General features: G+C 62.5%; 2 protein-coding genes across 2 annotated transcripts in view; one reads left to right on the top strand and one right to left on the bottom strand.

Annotated features, from left to right (window-relative positions):
- The window catches only part of LOC137385201 (FACT complex subunit SSRP1-like), a 6,146-nt gene extending 5,805 nt beyond the window's left edge, over positions 1–341 (bottom strand). Inside the window, exon 1 of the mRNA XM_068060190.1 lies at positions 288–341. Within this exon, the coding sequence (XP_067916291.1) occupies positions 288–341 (54 nt within the window). The remainder of the gene's footprint in view (positions 1–287) is intronic.
- A 378-nt stretch (positions 342–719) lies between these two features.
- The window catches only part of LOC137385086 (182 kDa tankyrase-1-binding protein-like), a 109,280-nt gene continuing 97,725 nt past the window's right edge, over positions 720–12,274 (top strand). Inside the window, exon 1 of the mRNA XM_068059836.1 lies at positions 720–1,129. The gene's annotated coding sequence lies outside the window, so the exon portion shown is untranslated. The remainder of the gene's footprint in view (positions 1,130–12,274) is intronic.

Raw genomic sequence — 12,274 nt, 5'->3', positions numbered from 1 at the left:
TCAAATTAATTTCCCTTGTTCCGGAGACTTATTTCACTTTTTCCTAAAGTTTTATTTTTGCGGAAAGAGGTCAAAAATAGAACAGTTTCTGTCTCAAAAAAAAAGTGCCGTTGGGTTTTACGCGCCGTGCGTCACGACGCCGGGCGTTATGACGTCATCGCGCGCGCCGTCTTTCCACTAAAACCGTTATTATTTTTTTTCTCCTTCTACTCAATAAAAAGGAAAGTGGATCAAAATAAGAGATGTTTCAGCTCTGAGGGAAATATTGCTAATTGAATTCAATTTACATTTTCTGAGGATTGCCCTTTGACTCCCTGCTCCCAGCCCTGCCCTGTTTCCATGGCAACCCCGGGGAGGTGCACCAAATGCCGACTACCAAATGTGAAAATTATAAACAGTTAATAATCGATTCTTCATTCCGTTAATGAGTTAAATATTCGGCGGGGATCAAAAATGGATTTTAAAGTTGGCAAAGTTTCAGAGGAAAGGGGCTGCTGGGGGCGTTGGTCGCGTCATGCGCGCCGGCCGTGGGCGGGTTGGCGCCAAGTGGGCGGGGTTGGGGCCAAGTGGGCGGGGCTCTATCGGATGCAAATGAGATGGGCGGAGCTCCAAGGATTACAAATGTCAGGGGCGGGGTCCCAAGATGACCGGGGAGGGGGCGTGGCTATGCTAATAGATGGGGCGTGGCTTTGTGACAGGAGGGGCGTGGCTATGCTAATGAGGGCGGGGCTGTCACTCGCCCGAGCGCCAGGAAAAAAAAAACTCTTCGGGATCGGTGCAAAGGGCTGGGAACGGGGCGCAGCTCCGGCGAGTAAGAGACGCAGCTGGGAGCCTGTCCATTACCCCGGTGTCATTCAGGGCTTGGCTGGTAGAGTTAAAGAGGACGGAACGGTGGCGAAAGGAACCGAGGCGGCAGCTTTTTATCTTGCCGGAGTTTGCGTCCTCGGTGAGGCGGGTGTCGGATTTGGCTCCCAACTTTGCTGCTTCCTTGGAGAAGGGGGAAAAGTGAGCGGCCGAGCCCAGGCGGAGCCCCCCCGGTGACAGAGGGAGACAGAAAGAGATCAGTCCGGCAGCAAGGAGCAGGACTCTGTCTGCAGCTGACAGCAGAAAGAAGTTACCTGGTGGCCAGGTGAGTGTCTGAGATTCACTCAGAGGGGTGAGGGAGGGAGGGGTGAGGGAAGGAAAGGAGGAGGGAGGGATGGGGTGAGGGAAGGAAAGGAGGAGGAGGGGAGGGGGTGAGGGAAGGAAAGGAGGAGGGAGGGAGGGGTGAGGGAAGGAAAGGAGGAGGGAGGGAGGGGTGAGGGAAGGAAAGGAGGAGGGAGGGAGGGGTGAGGGAAGGAAAGGAGGAGGGAGGGAGGGGTGAGGGAAGGAAAGGAGGAGGGAGGGAGGGGTGAGGGAAGGAAAGGAGGAGGGAGGGAGGGGTGAGGGAAGGAAAGGAGGAGGGAGGGAGGGGTGAGGGAAGGAAAGGAGGAGGGAGGGAGGGGTGAGGGAAGGAAAGGAGGAGGGAGGGAGGGGTGAGGGAAGGAAAGGAGGAGGGAGGGAGGGGTGAGGGAAGGAAAGGAGGAGGAGGGAGGGGTGAGGGAAGGAAAGGAGGAGGGAGGGAGGGGTGAGGGAAGGAAAGGAGGAGGGAGGGAGGGGTGAGGGAAGGAAAGGAGGAGGGAGGAGGGGTGAGGGAAGGAAAGGAGGAGGGAGGGAGGGGTGAGGGAAGGAAAGGAGGAGGGAGGGAGGGGTGAGGGAAGGAAAGGAGGAGGGAGGGAGGGGTGAGGGAAGGAAAGGAGGAGGGAGGAGGGGTGAGGGAAGGAAAGGGAGGAGGGAGGGAGGGGTGAGGGAAGGAAAGGAGGAGGGAGGGAGGGGTGAGGGAAGGAAAGGAGGAGGGAGGGAGGGGTGAGGGAAGGAAAGGAGGAGGGAGGGAGGGGTGAGGGAAGGAAAGGAGGAGGGAGGGAGGGGTGAGGGAAGGAAAGGAGGAGGGAGGGAGGGGTGAGGGAAGGAAAGGAGGAGGGAGGGAGGGGTGAGGGAAGGAAAGGAGGGAGGGAGGGAGGGGTGAGGGAAGGAAAGGAGGAGGGAGGGAGGGGTGAGGGAAGGAAGGGAGGAGGGGAGGGAGGGGTGAAGAAGGAAGGCGGGAGGGAGGGGGTGAGGGAAGGAAGGAAAGAAGGAGGGAGGGAGGGGTGAGGGAAGGGAGGAAAGAAGGAGGGAGGGAGGGGTGAGGGAAGGGAGGAAAGAAGGAGGGAGGGAGGGGTGAGGGAAGGGAGGAAAGAAGAGAGGGAGGGAGGGGGTGAGGGAAGGGAGGAAAGAAGGAGGGAGGGAGGGTGAGGGAAGGGAGGAAAGAAGGAGGGAGGGAGGGGTGAGGGAAGGGAGGAAAGAAGGAGGGAGGGAGGGGTGAGGGAAGGGAGGAAAGAAGGAGGGAGGGAGGGGGTGAGGGAAGGGAGGAAAGAAGGAGGGAGGGAGGGGTGAGGGAAGGGAGGAAAGAAGGAGGGAGGGAGGGGTGAGGGAAGGGAGGAAAGAAGGAGGGAGGGAGGGGTGAGGGAAGGGAGGAAAGAAGGAGGGAGGGAGGGGTGAGGGAAGGGAGGAAAGAAGGAGGGAGGGAGGGGTGAGGGAAGGGAGGAAAGAAGGAGGGAGGGAGGGGTGAGGGAAGGGAGGAAAGAAGGAGGGAGGGAGGGGTGAGGGAAGGGAGGAAAGAAGGAGGGAGGGAGGGGTGAGGGAAGGGAGAAAGAAGGAGGGGAGGGAGGGGTGAGGGAAGGGGAGGAAAGAAGGAGGGAGGGAGGGGTGAGGGAAGGGAGGAAGAAGGAGGGAGGGAGGGGTGAGGGAAGGGAGGAAAGAAGGAGGGAGGGAGGGGTGAGGGAAGGGAGGAAAGAAGGAGGGAGGGAGGGGTGAGGGAAAGGGAGGAAAGAAGGAGGGAGGGAGGGGTGAGGGAAGGGAGGAAAGAAGGAGGGAGGGAGGGGTGAGGGAAGGGAGGAAAGAAGGAGGGAGGGAGGGGTGAGGGAAGGGAGGAAAGAAGGAGGGAGGGAGGGTGTGAGGGAAGGGAGGAAAGAAGGAGGAGGGAGGGGTGAGGGAAGGGAGGAAAGAAGGAGGGAGGGAGGGGTGAGGGAAGGGAGGAAAGAAGGAGGGAGGGAGGGGTGAGGGAAGGGAGGAAAGAAGGAGGAGGGAGGGGTGAGGGAAGGGAGGAAAGAAGGAGGGAGGGAGGGGTGAGGGAAGGGAGGAAGAAGGAGGGAGGGAGGGGTGAGGGAAGGGAGGAAAGAAGGAGGGAGGGAGGGGTGAGGGAAGGGAGGAAAGAAGGAGGGAGGGAGGGGTGAGGGAAGGGAGGAAAGAAGGAGGGAGGGAGGGGTGAGGAAGGGAGGAAAGAAGGAGGGAGGGAGGGGTGAGGGAAGGGAGGAAAGAAGGAGGGAGGGAGGGAGGGGTGAGGGAAGGGAGGAAAGATGGAGGGAGGGAGGGAGGGGTGAGGGAAGGGAGGAAAGAAGGAGGGAGGGAGGGAAGGGGTGAGGGAAGGGAGGAAAGAAGGAGGGAGGGAGGGAGGGGTGAGGGAAGGGAGGAAAGAAGGAGGGAGGGAGGGAGGGGTGAGGGAAGGGAGGAAAGAAGGAGGGAGGAGGGAGGGGGTGAGGGAAGGGAGGAAGAAGGAGGGAGGGAGGGAGGGGTGAGGGAAGGGAGGAAAGAAGGAGGGAGGGAGGGTGGGGTGAGGAGGGAGGAAAGAAGGAGGAGGGAGGGAGGGGTGAGGGAAGGGAGGAAAGAAGGAGGGAGGGTGGGAGGGGGTGGGGATGGAGGATAAGAAGGAGGGAGGGAGGGTGGGGTGAGGGAAGGGTGGAATGAAGGAGGGAGGGAGGGAGGGGTGAGGAAGGGAGGAAAGAAGGAGGGTGGGAGGGAGGGGTGTGGGAAGGGAGGAAAGAAGGAGGGAGGGTGGGTGGGGTGAGGGAAGGGAGGAATGAAGGAGGGAGGGAGGGTGGGGTGAGGGATGGGAGGAAAGAAGGAGGGAGGGAGGGAGGGGTGAGGGAAGGGAGGAAGAAGGAGGGAGGGAGGGAGGGGTGAGGGAAGGAGGAAAGAAGGAGGGAGGGAGGGAGGGGTGAGGGAAGGGAGGAAAGAAGGAGGGAGGGAGGGAGGGGTGAGGGAAGGGAGGATAGAAGGAGGGAGGGAGGGAGGGGTGAGGGAAGGGAGGAAGAAGGAGGGAGGGAGGGAGGGGTGTGGGAAGGGAGGAAAGAAGGAGGGAGGGTGGGAGGGGTGAGGGATGGGAGGAAAGATGGAGGGAGGGAGGGAGGGGTGAGGGAAGGGAGGAAAGAAGGAGGGAGGGAGGGAGGGGTGAGGGAAGGGAGGTAAGAGGAGGGAGGGTGGGAGGGGTGAGGGTAGGGTGGAAAGATGGAGGGAGGGTGGGAGGGGTGAGGGATGGGTGGGAAGAAGGAGGGAGGGAGGGTGGGGTGAGGGAAGGGAGGAATGAAGGAGGGAGGGAGGGAGGGGTGAGGGAAGGGAGGAAAGAAGGAGGGAGGGAGGGAGGGGTGAGGGAAGGGAGGAAAGAAGGAGGGAGGGAGGGAGGGGTGTGGGATGGGTGGAAAGAAGGAGGGAGGGAGGGAGGGGTGAGGGAAGGGAGGAAAGAAGGAGGGAGGGAGGGAGGGGTGAGGGAAGGGAGGAAAGAAGGAGGGAGGGAGGGGAGGGGTGAGGGAAGGGAGGAAAGAAGGTGGGAGGGAGGGTGGGGTGAGGGAAGGGAGGAAGAAGGAGGGGAGGGTGGGTGGGGTGTGGGAAGGGAGGAAAGAAGGTGGGAGGGAGGGAGGGGTGAGGGAAGGGAGGAAAGAAGGAGGAGGGAGGGAGGGGTGAGGGAAGGGAGGAAAGGAGGGAGGGAGGGAGGGGGTGAGGGAAGGGAGGAAAGATGGAGGGAGGGTGGGAGGGGTGAGGGAAGGGGAGGAAAGAAGGAGGGAGGGAGGGAGGGGTGAGGGTAGGGAGGAAGAATGAGGGAGGGAGGGAGGGGTGAGGGAAGGAGGAAAGAAGGAGGGTGGGAGGGAGGGGGTGAGGGAAGGGAGGAAAGAAGGAGGGAGGGAGGGAGGGGTGAGGGAAGGGAGGAAAGAAGGAGGGTGGGAGGGGAGGGGAGGGGTGAGGGAAGGGGAGGAAGGAGAGGAGGGAGGGAGGGAGGGGTGTGAGGGAAGGGAGGAAAGAAGGAGGGAGGGAGGGAGGGGTGAGGGAAGGGAGGGAAAGAAGGGAGGGTGGGAGGGAGGGGTGAGGGAAGGGAGGAAAGAAGGAGGGAGGGAGGGAGGGGGTGAGGGAAGGGAGGAAAGAGGGAGGGAGGGAGGGGTGAGGGAAGGGAGGAAGAAGGAGGGAGGGGGAGGGAGGGGTGAGGGAAGGGAGGAAAGAAGGAGGGAGGGAGGGAGGGGGTGAGGGAAGGGAGGAAAGAAGGAGGGAGGGAGGGGTGAGGGAAGGGAGGAAAGAAGGAGGGAGGGAGGGGGTGAGGGAAGGGAGGAAAGAAGGAGGGAGGGAGGGAGGGGGTGAGGGAGGGAGGAAAGAAGGAGGGAGGGAGGGAGGGGTGAGGGAAGGGAGGAAGAAGGAGGGAGGGAGGGAGGGGTGAGGAAGGGAGGAAAGAAGGAGGGAGGGAGGGAGGGGTGAGGGAAGGGAGGAAAGAAGGAGGGAGGGAGGGGGTGAGGGAAGGGAGGAAAGAAGGAGGGAGGGAGGGGTGAGGGAAGGGAGGAAGAAGGAGGGAGGGAGGGGTGAGGGAAGGGAGGAAAGAAGGAGGGAGGGAGGGGGGGGGTGAGGGAAGGGAGGAAAGAAGGAGGGAGGGAGGGGGGGGTGAGGGAAGGGAGGAAAGATGAGGGGGGGGGGTGAGGGAAGGGAGGAAAGAGGAGGGGTGGGGGGTGAGGGAAGGGAGGAAAGAAGGAGGGAGGGAGGGGTGAGGAAGGGAGGAAAGAAGGAGGGAGGGAGGGGTGAGGGAAGGGAGGAAAGAAGGAGGAGGGAGGGAGGGGTGAGGGAGGGAGGAATGAAGGAGGGGAGGGAGGGGTGAGGGAAGGGAGGAAGAAGGAAGGAGGGAGGGAGGGGTGAGGGAAGGGAGGAAAGAGGGAAGGAGGGAGGGAGGTGGTGAGGGAAGGGAGGAAAGAAGGAGGGGGGAGGGTGAGGATGGATGAAGAAGGAGGGAGGGAGGGGTGAGGGAAGGGAGGAAGAGGGAGGGAGGGGAGGGGGTGAGGGAAGGGAGGAAAGAAGGAGGGAGGGAGGGGTGAGGGAAGGGAGGAAAGAAGGTGGGAGGGAGGGGGTGAGGGAAGGGAGGAAGAAGGAGGGAGGGAGGGGTGAGGGAAGGGAGGAAAGAAGGAGGGAGGGAGGGGTGAGGGAAGGGAGGAAGAAGGAGGGAGGGAGGGGTGAGGGAAGGGAGAAGGAGGGAGGGAGGGGAGGAAGAGGAGGGGGGTGGGGTGAGGGAGGGAGGAAAGAAGGAGGAGGGAGGGGTGAGGGAAGGAGGAAGAAGGAGGGAGGGAGGGGTGAGGGAAGGGAGGAAGAAGGAGGGAGGGAGGGGTGAGGGAAGGGAGGAAAGAGGAGGGAGGAGGGGTGAGGGAGGGAGGAAGAGGGAGGGGGGAGGGGTGAGGGAGGGAGGAAGAAGGAGGGAGGGAGGGGTGAGGGAAGGGAGGAAAGAAGGAGGGAGGGAGGGGTGAGGGAAGGGAGGAAAGAGGGAGGGAGGGAGGGGTGAGGGAAGGGAGGAAAGTGGGAGGGAGGGAGGGGTGAGGGAAGGAACAAGGAGGGAGGGAGGGAGGGGTGAGGGAAGGAACCAAGGAGGGAGGGAGGGGTGAGGGAAGGAACCAAGGAGGGAGGGAGGAGGAGGGAAGGAAAGAAGGAGGGAGGGAGGGGTGAGGGAAGGAAGGAAAGAAGGAGGGAGGGAGGGGTGAGGGAAGGAAGGAAGAAGGAGGAGGAAGGAAAGAAGGAGGGAGGGAGTGGTGAGGGAAGGAAGGAAAGAAGGAGGGAGGGAGGGGTGAGGGAAGGAAGGAAAGAAGGAGGGGGGGGTGAGGGAAGGAAAGAAGGAGGGGGGGTGAGGGAAGGAAAGAAGGAGGGAGGGGGGTGAGGGAAGGAAAGAAGGAGGGAGGGGGGGGTGAGGGAAGGGAAGAAGGAGGGAGGGGGGGTGAGGGAAGGAAAGAAGGAGGGAGGGAGGGTGAGGGAAGGAAAGAAGGAGGGAGGGAAGGAAAGAAGGAGGGAGGGGGGGGTGAGGGAAGGAAAGAAGGAGGGAGGGGGGGTGAGGGAAGGAATGAAGGAGGGAGGGGGGGTGAGGGAAGGAATGAAGAAGGAGGGAGGGGGGTGAGGGAAGGAAAGAAGGAGGGAGGGGGGTGAGGGAAGGAAGAAGGAGGGAGGGGGGGTGAGGGAAGGAAAGAAGGAGGGAGGGGGGTGAGGGAAGGAAAGGAGGAGGGAGGGGGGGGTGAGGGAAGGAAAGAAGGAGGGAGGGAGGGGAGGAAAGAAGGAGGGAGGGAGGGGTGAGGGAAGGGAGGAAAGAAGGAGGGAGGGAGGGGTGAGGGAAGGGAGGAAAGAAGGAGGGAGGGAGGGGTGAGGGAAGGGAGGAAAGAAGGAGGGAGGGAGGGGTGAGGAAGGGAGGAAAGAGGGAGGGAGGAGGGGTGAGGGAAGGGAGGAAGAGGGAGGGAGGGAGGGGTGAGGGAAGGGAGGAAAGAAGGAGGGAGGGAGGGTGAGGGAAGGGAGGAAAGAAGGAGGGAGGGAGGGGTGAGGGGGAAGGAGGAAAGAGGGAGGGAGGGAGGGGTGAGGGAAGGGAGGAGGGAGGGAGGGAGGGGTGAGGGAAGGAACCAAGGAGGGAGGGAGGGAGGGGTGAGGGAAGGAACCAAGGAGGGAGGGAGGGGTGAGGGAAGGAACCAAGGAGGGAGGGAGGAGGGAGGGAAGGAAAGAAGGGAGGGAGGGGAGGGGTGAGGGAAGGAAGGAAAGAAGGAGGGAGGGAGGGGTGAGGGAAGGAAGGAAAGAAGGAGGGAGGGAAGGAAAGAAGGAGGGAGGGAGTGGTGAGGGAAGGAAGGAAAGAAGGAGGGAGGGAGGGGTGAGGGAAGGAAGGAAAGAAGGAGGGGTGGGGTGAGGGAAGGAAAGAAGGAGGGGGGGGTGAGGGAAGGAAAGAAGGAGGGAGGGGGGTGAGGGAAGGAAAGAAGGAGGGAGGGGGGGTGAGGGAAGGGAAGAAGGAGGGAGGGGGGTGAGGGAAGGAAAGAAGGAGGGAGGGAGGGGTGAGGGAAGGAAAGAAGGAGGGAGGGAAGGAAAGAAGGAGGGAGGGGGGGGGTGAGGGAAGGAAAGAAGGAGGGAGGGGGGGTGAGGGAAGGAATGAAGGAGGGAGGGGGGGTGAGGGAAGGAATGAAGAAGGAGGAGGGGGGGTGAGGGAAGGAAAGAAGGAGGGAGGGGGGTGAGGGAAGGAAGAAGGAGGGAGGGGGGTGAGGGAAGGAAAGAAGGAGGGAGGGGGGGTGAGGAAGGAAAGGAGGAGGGAGGGGGGGGTGAGGGAAGGAAAGAAGGAGGGAGGGGGGTGAGGGAAGGAAAGGAGGAGGGAGGGAGGGGTGAGGGAAGGAAAGAAGGAGGGAGGGAGGGGTGAGGGAAGGAAAGAAGGAGGTGGGGGGGGTGAGGGAAGGAAAGAAGGAGGGAGGGAGGGGTGAGGAAGGAAGGAAAGAAGGAGGGAGGGAGGGTGTGAGGGAAGGAAGGAAAGAAGGAGGGAGGGGGGGTGAGGGAAGGAAGGAAAGAAGGAGGGAGGGGGGTGAGGGAAGAAAGAAGGAGGGAGGGGGGTGAGGGAAGGAAAGAAGGAGGGAGGGAGGGGTGAGGGAAGGAAAGAAGGAGGGAGGGAAGGAAAGAAGGAGGGGAGGGTGAGGGAAGGAAGGAATGAAGGAGGGAGGGAAGGAAAGAAGGAGGGAGGGGGGGTGAGGGAAGGAAGGAAGAAGGAGGGAGGGGGGGTGAGGGAAGAAGGAAAGAAGGAGGGGGGGGGGGGAAGGAAGGAAAGAAGGAGGGGGGGGGGGAAGGAAGGAAGAAGGAGGGAGGGGGGGGGTGAGGGAAGGAAAGAAGGAAGGAGGGGGGGGTGAGGGAAGGGAGGAAAGAAGGAGGGAGGTGAGGGAGGGGTGAGGGAAGGGAGGAAAGAAGGAGGGAGGGAGGAGGGGTGAGGGAAGGGAGGAAAGAAGGAGGGGAGGAGGGAGGGGTGAGGGAAGGGAGGAAAGAAGGAAGGGAGGGAGGGAGGGGTGAGGGAAGGGAGGAAGAAGGAGGGGGGAGGGAGGGGTGAGGGAAGGGAGGAAAGAAGGAGGGAGGGAGGGAGGGGTGAGGGAAGGGAGGAAAGAAGGAGGGAGGGAGGGAGGGGTGAGGGAAGGGAGGAAGAAGGAGGGAGGGAGGGAGGGGTGAGGGAAGGGAGGAAAGAAGAGGAGGAGGGAGGGAGGGGTGAGGGAAGGGAGGAAAGAAGGAGGGAGGGAGGGAGGGGTGAGGGAAGGAGGAAAGAAGGAGGGAGGGAGGGAGGGTGAGGGAAGGGAGGAAGAAGGAGGGAGGAGGGAGGGGTGAGGGAAGGGAGGAAAGAAGGAGGGAGGGAGGGGTGAGGGAAGGGAGGAAAGAAGGAGGGAGGGAGGGGTGAGGGAAGGGAGGAAAGAAGGAGGGAGGGAGGGAGGGGTGAGGGAAGGAGGAAAGAAGGAGGGAGGGAGGGAGGGGTGAGGGAAGGGAGGAAAGAAGGAGGGAGGGAGGGAGGGGTGAGGGAAGGGAGGAAAGAAGGAGGGAGGGAGGGAGGGGTGAGGGAAGGGAGGAAAGAAGGAGGGAGGGAGGGAGGGGTGAGGGAAGGGAGGAAAGAAGGAGGGAGGGAGGAGGGGTGAGGGAAGGAGGAAAGAAGGAGGGAGGGAGGGAGGGGTGAGGGAAGGGAGGAAAGAAGGAGGGAGGGAGGGGGGGGTGAGGGAAGGGAGGAAGAAGGAGGGAGGGAGGGGGGGGTGAGGGAAGGAGGAAAGAAGGAGGGAGGGAGGGGGGGGGTGAGGGAAGGGAGGAATGAAGGAGGGAGGGGGGGGTGAGGGAAGGGAGGAAAGAAGGAGGGAGGGAGGGGTGAGGGAAGGGAGGAAGAAGGAGGGAGGGAGGGGTGAGGGAAGGGAGGAAAGAAGGAGGGAGGGAGGGGGTGAGGGAAGGGAGGGAAAGAAGGAAGGAGGGAGGGAGGGGTGAGGAAGGGAGGAAAGAAGGAAGGAGGGAGGGAGGGGTGAGGGAAGGAGGAAAGAGGGAAGGAGGGAGGGAGGGGGTGAGGGAAGGGAGAAAGAAGGAGGGAGGGAGGGGTGAGGGAAGGGAGGAAAGAAGGAGGGAGGGAGGGGTGAGGGAAGGAGGAAAGAAGGAGGGAGGGAGGGGGTGAGGAAGGGAGGAAAGAAGGAGGGAGGGAGGGGTGAGTGAAGGGAGGAAAGAAGGAGGGAGGGGAGGGGTGAGGGAAGGAGGAAAGAAGGAGGGAGGGAGGGGTGAGGGAAGGGAGGAAAGAAGGAGGGAGGGAGGGGTGAGGGAAGGGAGGAAAGAAGGAGGGAGGGAGGGGTGAGGGAAGGGGAAAGAAGGAGGGAGGGAGGGGTGAGGGAAGGGAGGAAGAAGGAGGGAGGGAGGGGAGGAAGAAGGAGGGAGGGAGGGGTGAGGGAAGGGAGGAAAGAAGGAGGGAGGGAGGGGTGAGGGAAGGGAGGAAAGAAGGAGGGAGGGAGGGGTGAGGGAAGGGAGGAAAGAAGGAGGGAGGGAGGGGTGAGGGAAGGGAGGAAAGAGGGAGGGAGGGAGGGGTGAGGGGAAGGGAGGAAAGAGGGAGGAGGGAGGGGTGAGGGAAGGGAGGAAAGAAGGAGGGAGGGAGGGGTGAGGGAAGGGAGGAAAGAAGGAGGGAGGGATGGGTGTGAGGGTCGGAGGAAGAGGGAGGGAGGAGGGTGTGAGGAAGGGAGGGAAGAGGGAGGGAGGGAGGGGTGAGGGAAGGAACCAAGGAGGGAGGGAGGGAGGGGTGAGGGAAGGAACCAAGGAGGGAGGGAGGGGTGAGGGAAGGAACCAAGAGGAGGGAGGGTGGAGGGAGGGAAGGAAAGAAGGAGGGTGGGAGGGGTGAGGGCAAGGAAGGAAGAAGGAGGGAGGGAGGGAGGGTGAGGGATGGAAGGAAAGAAGGAGGGAGGGAGTGGTGAGGGAAGGAAGGAAAGAAGGAGGGAGGGAGGGGTGAGGAGGAAGGAAGGAAGGAGGGGGGGGGTGAGGGAAGGAAAGAAGGAGGGGGGGTGAGGGAAGGAAAGAATGGGAAGGAAAGAAGGAGGGAGGAGGGGGTGAGGGAAGGGAAGAAGGAGGGAGGGGGGTGAGGGAAGGAAAGAAGGAGGGAGGGAGGGGTGAGGGAAGGAAAGAAGGAGGGAGGGAAGGAAAGAAGGAGGGAGGGGGGGGTGAGGGAAGGAAAGAAGGAGGGAGGGGGGGTGAGGGAAGGAATGAAGGAGGGAGGGGGTGAGGGAAGGAATGAAGGAGGGGAGGGGGGTGAGGGAAGGAAAGAAGGAGGGAGGGGGGTGAGGGAAGGAAAGAAGGAGGGAGGGGGGTGAGGGAAGGAAAGAAGGAGGGAGGGGGGATGAGGGAAGGAAAGGAGGAGGGAGGGGGGGGGTGAGGGAAGGAAAGAAGGAGGGAGGGGGGTGAGGGAAGGAAAGGAGGAGGGAGGGAGGGGTGAGGGAAGGAAAGAAGGAGGGAGGGAGGGGTGAGGGAAGGAAAGAAGGAGGGAGGGAGGGGTGAGGGAAGGAAAGAAGGAGGGAGGGAGGGGTGAGGGAAGAAGGAAAGAAGGAGGAGGGAGGGGTGAGGGAAGGAAGGAAAGAAGGAGGGCAGGGGGGGTGAGGGAAGGAAGGAAAGAAGGAGGGAGGGGGGGTGAGGGAAGAAAAGAAGGAGGGAGGGGGGTGAGGGAAGGAAAGAAGGAGGGAGGGAGGGGTGAGGGAAGGAAAGAAGGAAGAAGGAGGGAGGGAAGGAAAGAAGGAGGGGAGGGTGAGGGAAGGAAGGAATGAAGGAGGGAGGGAAGGAAAGAAGGAGGGAGGGGGGGTGAGGGAAGGAAGGAAAGAAGGAGGGAGGGGGGGTGAGGGAAGGAAGGAAAGAAGGAGGGGGGGGGGGGGGAAGGAAGGAAAGAAGGAGGGGGGGGGGGGAAGGAAGGAAAGAAGGAGGGAGGGGGGGTGAGGGAAGGAAGAAGAAGGAGGGGGGGGGTGAGGGAAGGAAAGAAGAGGGAGGGAGGGGTGAGGGAAGGAAAGAAGGAGGAGGGAGGGAGGGGTGAGGGAAGGAAAGGAGGAGGGAGGGAGGGGTGAGGGAAGGAAAGGAGGAGGGGGGGGTGAGGGAAGGAAAGGAAGGAGGGAGGGGGGGTGAGGGAAGGAAAGGAGGAGGGAGGGGGGTGAGGGAAGGAAAG

Source organism: Heterodontus francisci, chromosome 28 (genome assembly GCF_036365525.1).
Source record: "Heterodontus francisci isolate sHetFra1 chromosome 28, sHetFra1.hap1, whole genome shotgun sequence".
Lineage (NCBI taxonomy): Eukaryota > Metazoa > Chordata > Chondrichthyes > Heterodontiformes > Heterodontidae > Heterodontus > Heterodontus francisci.
This window is presented reverse-complemented; position numbering and strand designations above follow the sequence as displayed.